Genomic DNA, 9940 nt, shown 5'->3' on the forward strand with positions numbered 1-9940 from the left:
CCAGAGGTGTCTCGTGGTGTCCAGAGAACATTAGGTGCACATGCAAATGAAAGAAAGAAAGAAAGAAAGAGAGAGAGAGAGAGAGAGAGAAAGAAAAAGAAAGAAAGAAAGAAAGAAAGAAAGAAAGAAAGAAAGAAAGAAAGAAAGAAAGAAAANGAGAGAGAGAAAGAAAAAGAAAGAAAGAAAGAAAGAAAGAAAGAAAGAAAGAAAGAAAGAAAGAAAGAAAGAAAGAAAGAAAGAAAGAAAGAAAAAGAAAAAGAAAGAAAGGGAAAGAAAGAGAAAAAAGAAAGAACAAACTAATGAATGAATGAACGAACGAATGAATGAATGAATGAATGAATCGGGTAGAATACTGTGTGCAGGGAAACGTGGTACACAAGACGGGAGACAGCCAAAAACCACACAAAACCAGTAAAACGTACGAGCTCACACTGTGAGACCCGCTTTGTGGCTGAGGGACAGAGCTGGGGAGGCCTTCTCTAAGGAGGGAACACGGGCTCTGAGACCTAACGAGGACCGAGGATCGAGTCATGAGAAGTCTGGGAATCAGACCACCGTGGGGCGGGAATGGCAAGTGCAAAGTTCCCGAGGGACGACCGGGCTTGCCTGGGAATCAAGGAGGTTCGTGTGCTGGAGAGCAAGGGAGGCAGGGCCTGGAATGACGGGGGACGGGTGGGGGGCTTACTGAGACAGACAGCACCCAGCTCTGTGCTGCCTGCTGTGACTTACACCTTATGTCTTCCTGCTCAGACCTTGCCCTGGTCTATCTTCATCCCTCGGCCTCAGTTACTCTGGCCCAGCCCAGGCCTCTCTCCTGCCCTCCGGGCCTGTGCACCAACAGCCTTGGAAACACAGCAAGTTTCTTTTTTTTTTTTTCTTAAATGTTTTATTTATTTCTAGGAGAGAGAGAGAGAGACAGCGTGAGCAGGGGAGGGTCAGAGAGAGAGGGAGACACAGACTCTGAAATAGGCTCCAGGCTCTGAGCTGGCAGTCAGCACAGAGCCCGACGCGGGGCTCAAACCCACGAACCGCGAGATCATGATCTAAGCGAAAGTCAGACGCTTAACCGACTAAGCCACCCAGGCGCCCCAGAAACACAGCAAGGTTCTAGACCTTCATCTCCAGCCTTTTGTGTGGTAAATGGCTCCTCCCTGTGCTGAAGGGCTCAGGTGACCGCCTGGGGTGGGGGGATCCTTGCCTCTAACATCCAATGGATCCCAGAGTCTTGACACTTTACCCCAGGTTGTATCTTTTTTTTTTTTTTTTTTTAAATTTCTGAGAGAGAGAGAGACAGTGTGAGCAGGGGAGGGTCAGAGAGAGAGGGAGATACAGAATCCAAAGACAGGCTTCAGACTCCGAGCTGACTGTGAGCACAGAGCCCAGTGCAGGGCTCGAACCCACGAACCGTGAGATCATGACCTGAGCCGACATCGGACGCTCAACCGACTGAGCCCCTCAGGCGCCCCTACCCCAGGTTGTATCTTAAATGCCCCTGTTTCTCTTCCACCTGGGACGTTCCCTTCATCCAGGGCCCCTCTCTCTGCAGGTGTTACTTCAATGCTTTCCAGGGAGTGTTCCTACTGGAAGCCATTCCACGACTCCCCCAAATCCTACCTCAGGGCCTGGTCCACAGATCGCCCGCCCCCTTTGCCCGTGTGCCCTTAGCACCGTCCTGCATCAGGGCCTGGCCCCGCACCGCTGCCCCCCCAAACCCTCCCACACCTCCTTTTTCATCCTCCTGGCCCTCAGTCTCAGCTTCAGTGCTGCCTCCCCAGGGAGCCCCGCCCCCACTGTCAGGCCCCCTTGTCCTTGTGCTCAGGGTCCCCTTGTCCCAGACTCTCCTTGAGTTGTGGACAGATCCCTCAGTTAACATCCCCATCCCCCCGCCCCACTGCCCATACGTGTTTTGAAGCCTCCTTAATGCAGAGCCGGGGCCGGAGACGGAGGGACCGGCGGGTGATGGGGGTGATCAGCAGGAGGGGCTGGGACCCCGGGGGTTCTCTTTGGATAAAGCAGCTCAAGTGTGAGGCGAGTTTGGGGAGGCAGGAGTGGGTGGGGAGGATGCATGGTTCTTCCGTCCCCACCTCCCCCTCTGCCCACTCCTGCCTGTGGCATAGGCTCCGGCCTGAGACGTACCCCGCAGTGTGGCCCCGCTCTCCCTTGCAACCCACGTCATCTCACTTGGACCCTAAGAGAAAGGCGTCTTGAAGACTGCGCTCCGGAGGGACAAGGAGTCCCAGGGCCCCTCAGCTGGTGGGAGAGTCCATACACTCACAAGCTGTGAACAGACCAGCCCTCACGGCGGGCCCCGCAGCCTGTTTGCCAGCAGGGTTTCACTCCTCGCTGACCGCCCAGAGGATGGGTACCCACCATTCAGGGGCACACACTACACATGCTTGTAGGGGGCTTGTTTGCAAAGTTCATCTTGGGCCTCAGGCGGCTTCCTGGGCTCCTACAGCGCCCTCTCCGTGAGGGCTGGAGCTTAAGATCACCCTCCCGCCTCAGCTTCCTCGCTGCTCACAACCTGTGCCTGCAAATCTCTAGTGCCCACCTACCCCCTTCAGCAGTGCTCAAGGGGCAGGCTGGCCCGCCCACCTAGCCGACGTCCTTGATTTCCCCAGGCCAGAGCTTGGAGAATTAGGGCAAGGCTGCCTTAGTACCCTGGAGTTTAAAGGGACAAGAAGGCGGAATATGCCACATGCCACCACCAGGGGGGGCCACCGTAGTCAGACCAACCGGGTTTTGGCCCTGGGCTCACTCAGCCCGTGCAGACTCCAGCACCAGGGTCTGGGGCACAGCACGTAGCCCATTCCTCTGGAGGGCCTGGCGCTGAGACATTACCCTCAGGGCACCCAATGAGCCGGTGCTGGGAAGACCCCTGACTGAGGAGACCTACCCAGGTTAAGCAGCTCCCCCCTCAACCCAGCACTCCAGTGCCCTCCTCCACAAGTGCTGCAGCTCAGCCCTTGACCATGGCCACCCAAAGGGCACACTCATCCCTCCTAGGAAGCTGGGGTCTCCGGCCCACTATCCCCAGGAAAGGTAGCTGGGCTTGAGCTTCGGACCCTCCCCCTCCCATCTCCGCCCCCTCCTCGGGTCTAAAGAAAATTGAAATACAGACAAAACAGGCTTGAGACAGCTTTGTTAGAACAACTCAGCAAAATAAAATTCCGGTTTATTGTTGGACAACATTGTTTCACACATACATCAAACAGGCCAAAAAAAATAAACAGCAACTTCATAGACAAAAAAGGAAAAAAAAGAAACCTTTTATCTTTGGCCTTTTTAACCATCTCATACAAACCAACTACTTATAGTACAGCTAAGTACATACACAAAAAAAGTTACTGGAATGCTCGGAATAAGATTGTTTTTTTGTTGTTGTTTTTGCTTTTTTTACAAGGTTTTTTTTCTCCTTTGAGATTATAATGAACATGGTCACACCACAAGTAAAGTCAGAAGTAGGACAGAGAACGCTCCAAAGGCTGGTTTGGTCATCCGAGATCATTAAAAATGGCTGACCCCTAACAATATGTACAAAAATATAAAATGTAAATAAAAAATACAAACAAATTTTCCTTTTTAAAGTACTTTTAAGAAAAAAAGCAGGGCCTTGGAAGTTTTGGTTCTTTTTTCCTCCCCTGTTGCAAATTCACGTTGTGGTTTTGGTTGGGTGGCGGAGAGCGTGTGTCATCTGCGGGTGGCGCTGCCCGCGTGGGGCGGGCGGGCGGGACTCTCTACTCGAAGGTGACCACGTTTAGATTCTGAGACGGGAAGTGGAGGGTGAATAGGTCACGGTGGCCTTTTTTGTTAAGTTTAACTTTTCCTTTTTTTGCTGTCTAGTCATCCTCGTCGGTCTTCTGCTTCTTGGTGTCGACGTCGTCATCCTGGGCAGAGAAAGACCATCAAGGCCCCTGCAGCCAGCCCGCCAGGCCCTCCCGCAGCTTGGCAGCGCCAAGCAAGGGCCAGGCACTGGCCACACTCCAGGGGCTTCCAGAGCTCTGGGAAGGGAGGCCGAGGTTCCTTTCTGGTCCTGCTCCAGATAAGGGAGTCTTTCGGGACCGCACCACCCGACCCCACCGGCCCCGCAGGCAGCGAGGCCTCGGCCACCAAGCCCCACCCAAGCCGGAACCCACCTCATCATCCTCAGCTGCCCGTTTGCCCGTAGCTGCCTCAGCCTCCTCATCTTCATCTCCATCCTCTTCCTCACCTGCAGAACCAAACCCCAGGGTAAGGGCACTGCCTACCCACTCGGTGACAGCCACAACTTGGGGGGGGGGGGACGGGACGGGGACACAAGACCACAGCTCCTCAGGGGTCTGCCACTAACAGAACGGCCAGGGGAGGGAAGACGCCTGCTCACTGCACCACCCACCCCGGCACAGGTCTTCAGAGGAGGAAAACGGGCTCAAGTAGCTGCACCCCAAGAAGACACACAGACGAACAGATCTATGCGTGGAAGGCATCCCGAGTGTGGGGTGTGTGGGGCACAGCTTCGCCTCACAAGCCCGCAACGGAGTCCTAACTCCACAGTACAAACCCGGCTACAGGAGGTCCACCGGCCTCCAACCACAGAAACCCCCAACTCTGCCCCTTTCCCAGACAAAGCAAGAGAAAGGTACCCCCCAAAAGCAGAGACCGACAAGGCTACTCACCATCTCCTTCCTCCTCCTCCTCTTCTTCCTCTCCCCCTTCTTCCTCTTCTTCATCTACCTCATTGTCAGCCTCCTGCTCCCCATTTTCCTCATTCTCCTCGACAGAAAACGTAACCAGGTTAATGAGAATGGACCATCAATCCTGCCCCATCCCTTCCTCCCGACCCCACCAATGCGTCTACACCCCCAGACCAGCCAAGAGAACTCCTCAATCCACCTTCCTAACCTCCACCAGGGCACCACCACGCAGGAACTGCCCTCCTCCCCTATCCGGGATTAAGCCCAAGCTGGAGTGAGACCTTCTCGGGCCAGGAGCCACTAGGGATCATGGGTAAGGTGGACACTCACAGCGTTCCCGTTAGCAGGAGCGTCTCTTCCATTCTCCGCCTCCTCCACAACTTCCTTCTTCTCCTTTAAGTCCTTCAAAAAGTTAAGAGGGGACCGGTAAGTCTTTTGAGAAACCCAGGGCTGGCAAAGAGGCCCAGGACTCAAAGCATGTACGCAGTGCTGACGGGGGTGTCCTAACAGCCCCATATTACACTTGAGAACATGGAAGGAAGGGCCACAGGATACCCAGTGTGCCTGTGGTCAGGGTTTCCTCCGATTTCTCAACCCTTAAGAAACACACCAGAAAGAGCTCCGTCCAGTTGCTCCCACTGTCCCTGACTAACGCTTCTTAGGAAAAGAGCCATGTGGCACCACAGCCTTAAACCCGTCTGGCCGGGCAGACGAGCCCGGGAACACTTCACTCTCACACCCATCACAGACTGGTTTCCAACCAGAGGGAGCTCCGCCTCCCACAAATCCTCCTTGGAAGACAGCAGGTATGCGCCATAAATAAATAAATAAGGCAATGGAGGGAGGGCCCTGCGCTGCGGGGAGGACTCCCGTGGGCGGGGTAGCCTGGGAAGGCAAGGCGAGGAAGCCAACAGGCAGAACTGGGGAGGCCGCCTCAGAGCCGAGTTTAAAAGCTCCAAGGCCGCGGGGGCCTGCAAAAGTGCAGGTCTTAACCCACCCATCCCCTACATAGGACAACCGCCCCAGAACGTCGCAGGCCGTTGCCGCGAAGTGCACCCCAGCTTAGGCGACTCGACCCTCGTTCAGAAGCGCGCGGCCCGGAGCTCCCCATCTCCCTCCCAGCTTCTCGCCGTCCGAGCGGCGGCTCTCAGTGTCTGGCCTCACCTCGAGGGGTGGACACGGTCCAAAGGGCAACGCCGTCGGGAGCGCCCCGAAGCCCCGTAACTTCTTCCACCTGGCACTGCCGATCCGGCTGCCAGCACCAACAGGCGTCGGGCCGGTCGCCCGTGCAGCTCGGCCTCCGTCCAGTGAGCGGCCCCGGGGCACCTGTCGGCCCCATTACCCCCGGCCGACCGGCCGCGAACCCCGGCGCCGCCCGCTCCCGCCCCCTGGCGGCCGAAGCCCCGGGGAGCGGGTGGGGGCGGGGAGAACGCGGCGCGCAGGCGCGCAGCCCCCGCCCGGCGGGCTTTGCGCGCGGACCTCGGCACGCACCGCGCGCGCGGAGCACGTGGCCCCGGGCCGCCGAGTGCGCCCCTGACCCTGGAGACCCGGAGCGTGCGGGGTGCGCCGGCCCCGCCGCTACGCGACTGGCGCGCCAGTCTTTCCGGGTCTCTCGACGCCCCCACCACGGGCCTCGACGCGCGGGCCTGCGTCTCTGCATTTGGCGGGCAAAGTCCCGCGGGAGACCGCCCCGAAGTCCACGGGGCTTTCTCTGTCCCGCAGCCCGAGGCCGTCGGGGACGCGCTCCCCGCGCTATTTATTGCTCCCGGCGGGAAGTCACCTGGAAGGGAAGCGAACGCGGACGTCCGCACTGGGGAAGGCCGACCCTCCACCCCTCAACTAGTTCCCGGACTGGGCCCAGAGGGGGACGGCTGGAGCCCTTGCGGAGATCTCAGTCGCCAGCTCCACTCCGCAGGGGGAGTCACCCCTGGGAGAGAGCCAGAGGTGACGCCAGGGGCACAGGGGTTAAGGAGACGCCAAGGTGACTCGTCCCCGTCCCCGTAGGGGCACGAGTGAGGCGCGGACAAGAGCCTCAGGGTAAAAAAGCCGATCCGCCTTAAAGTGCCGCGCTCCCGCCGAGGGCGGAGACGCTCGCCGCGCGGGCCGCGGGAACTACCCAGCGCGCAGGACCAGAACTGCGCCAAACGCGCCAAGACCTCAAAACCGCGGGCAGTGAACCCGCAGCACCAGTCTCCCGAACACCCCCCGGCTCCCGGCTCGACCCCGCAACGGGGCAGCCGCGGACACAGCTTTTGTTCGTCCGCGTCGCCTCCGGAGCGGCCGCGCACACGGTGCTTCCCGGGCAGCCGCGGGGGGCGCCCATCATCGACCCGGCGCGCCGTTCCTTCACTTTCCGTTTCCTCCCCAACGGCGCGTGGGCTCGCCTCCTCTACAGCCAAACCCGGCACTGCTGAATTGACGCTGGGCGGCTGCTCTCGAAGCACTCTCCACGGAGGACGCCTTTCCCCGCCCTCCCCGAGGGCCCCCAGAGCGGAGGAGACCATCACACCTCCGCGGAGACAATCGACGTCGCGGCCGGCTGAGCCGCTGCCCCACTCCGCGTTATCAGACCTTAGTCCCGATAAACCTCCTCGGACCCACTACAAGGCGCGAAACGAGGCGGCCCGGCTCCGAACAAAGAGCAGCGCCGCCGGCGGGCGCTCGCTGCGGAGCCGCCACTTCCCGCAGCCGACCCGCGCCTGCAACGCGCGCCCCCCCCCAGCACTTCCGATTCCAAATGCGCTCGAGTTTCAAAGTTATTTCCGTGCGCCCTACGGGCTGACGACCCCCAGCCCGGCCCCTCTACTCCCGCCACCATTCAGACGAGTCACAAACAAGTTTCAGGAGCTGTGCAACACCCATCACCCGAGCCCCTCAGCCCCCGCGCCCGGCCCCCGGGATCCCGAGGGCGCCCGGCCCACTCCTCGACGGGCATCACGTCTGCCCGCGGCGATTCCCGCCCCCTCCCCCGCACACAAAAGAGTGGGCTGCCGGGGGGCCTAGGCCGGGGGCGAGCAGTCTCTCCACACGAAGAAACGACAGCGAGCTTGAGGCACCTCAGCCGCCGCGCGCCAAACACCGCTCCGGCGGCAGCCTTCAGACCCCGAAGGGGCGGGCGGCGTCCAGCCTCACCTTGGTGGTGATCTCGGAGCTGGTATCTACGGCTGCGTCTGACATGATGGGGCACGCCGGTGATCCGATGCAGCGGACTAAAAAGAAAGCGAGAGTTCGAGGACTCTGGCGACAAAGCTGCCGGAGTCCGGGGTGGCGGAGGAGGCGCGCGGCGGAGGTGGTTGCGGCGAACGGAGAGCCGGACGCAGGAACAATGCAAAGATGGCTTTTCAGAGCAGCCAGTGGGGAACTCACGCGGCGCCAGAACCTTTAATATAGATTAGTGGGCGGCGCTCGGCCTCCTCTGCCCGAATGTTATTGGCCGAGCACAGGGAGCGGGCGCTCGCTCATTGGCCCGATTCCGAACAATGGGCAAGCGTGCTTAAAGCGGCAGTGCCTTGGTGCGTCCCGCGCTGCGCAGTCGCCGGCCGCACTGTCATTCAGGGCCTCAGTTTGCCGGGTCTCAGCTGCACCGGCGCCGTGGGGGGAGGGGCGCGCGAGCGCGCTCGGGGCGCGCGCTCCCGCAGCTGTTTTGCTGGGGCTGCTGACGCAGAAAGCCAAAGCGCGGCAAAGCTGCCCGCCCAGCCCTCCCCCCCGCCCTCCCCTCCCCGCTGCTGCTCGGAAGGAGGGGGAGGGAGGGGGAGGGAAGGAGCGGGAGGGGGAGGCGGCGGCCGGCGCTCACGACGGCTGCCAGCGAGGGGGAGGGGAGGGCCGGGTGCTGGGCTGCGCTCGCCCGGGGCGGTGCCCTGTGCAGTGCCCGGGGAGGTGCCCGCCCCCCGCCCCTGGGCACCTTCAAGAATTGTCCCAGGGCAAGTGGGCGGAAGCCCTGCGGTGAGCATTGAGGGCGCGAGCCCGAGACCCACGATCCTAGTCCGCCCCGTCTCTGCGTCGTCAACATTCTCTGCCCAGCCCCTCACGCCCCGAATCTCTGAAGAGGGGACCCCTCTGCCCACCACCAGCCCCGATGTTGGCCGCCTGAGCCAACCGACGAGCGGGCTCCGTGCCAAGCACACACTCTGGGAATTCGTGCTTCGAGGGGACTCGTGGGCCGGTACAGGCTCCTGCCTTCGAACAAGACAGCCCACGGGCGTCGCACCACACCGCGGTCTCCGCACTCCAGGGCATCGGACGGCGCCTCCCTCGAGCGGTCACTGCCGTCGTGACAGCCTCGGGGAGCCTTCTTGCCGGGCCCGGCCATCGAGTCTGCCCTCCCTCACCACACATAAGGGGCTGCGAGGGGCACATGGGCTTATACGCTGAGAGTTTACTGGGGGGAAATAATCGTCCTTTAGACCAGCTGGGCTAGTCCTTGGGGACTCCTTGAAGTTTGGGGCGCCATTTAGGGAACCACGCGGAGCCCTGAGAAGGGAACCATCAAGGCGCCACACTCAAGATGGCGCCGGGCTCGTCAAGCGTGGCGTGACGTGGCGATCCGACCATGCAGGAGATCCGAAAACCGCAGGCTACACCCTCCTTATTGCAACCGCACTTTGTTGTCGAACTAAGAAACCAGCCGTATAGGAAGAAAGATTAGAATAGGTGGGGAAATGTTCCAGAAAAATAAATAAACAAATAGCTGTGCCGCACTCAACATGGCGACAGATAGGGTTCATCCCCCTGTTGCCAGAAGGGGGCGCCCGACACGGAAGGCGGGACTCCGGAGAAACGGGCGCACACTGGCTGAGAGTGGCGGGCGAACACAAAGTTGACGCTTTGCGTCCTGCCATTGGCAGGTTCTGCTGTCCATCTCTTGGGGCTGCCGATCTGGGAATGGAGAAAACCCGGAGTGTTAAGTCGTGGAGGAGGGACGAATGCCAAAGCCAGTAGAGCTTCAAGTGAGGAACGGGAAGAGAGACTGAGTCGCCCTTCTTGTTTCTCTTAGGTCAGGGGCTCGCAGATCCCGTTCCCACCTCGAGACTCCCTTTGCTGAGCGTACCACGCACGCATCCGCCTGGCTGCCTCCTATGGCCCCGGACTGCGCTGCCCGGCCGGGAGGAGGCGCGGGGTGCCGGGGCGCCCCCTGGGTCTGGGCCCCCTCCCCGCTTCCGCGGTCCCGCACGCGTCAGGCCCGCATCCTGGTTCACATCTGTCATTCTGGCCGTTGAGGCTTTTCCCAAGCGACTTGTTCTCTGGGAAGAGAGAAGCCCGGGCTCCCT

At 60.3% G+C, this 9940-nt stretch overlaps 1 protein-coding gene across 2 annotated transcripts; it reads right to left on the reverse strand.

Annotated features, from left to right (window-relative positions):
• Positions 1–3140: 3140 nt before the first annotated feature.
• PTMA (prothymosin alpha) lies at positions 3141–8043 on the reverse strand. 2 transcript variants are annotated; one of them, XM_039234567.1, is made up of 5 exons: positions 7806–8043; positions 5004–5075; positions 4656–4752; positions 4137–4210; positions 3141–3887 (listed from the first exon to the last, which is right to left on the reverse strand). In XM_039234567.1, exons 1-5 carry the CDS (start codon positions 7848–7850, stop codon positions 3840–3842), a joined length of 336 nt encoding a protein of 111 aa, XP_039090498.1. In that variant the 5' UTR covers positions 7851–8043; the 3' UTR covers positions 3141–3839. The 2 variants fall into 2 exon arrangements, with proteins under 2 accessions (XP_039090498.1, XP_039090499.1); XM_039234568.1 differs by having other exon boundaries at positions 4656–4749; positions 7806–8042.
• Positions 8044–9940: the final 1897 nt, after the last annotated feature.

Source organism: Hyaena hyaena, unplaced genomic scaffold (genome assembly GCF_003009895.1).
Source record: "Hyaena hyaena isolate Hyena2069 unplaced genomic scaffold, ASM300989v1 scaffold_86, whole genome shotgun sequence".
NCBI lineage: Eukaryota > Metazoa > Chordata > Mammalia > Carnivora > Hyaenidae > Hyaena > Hyaena hyaena.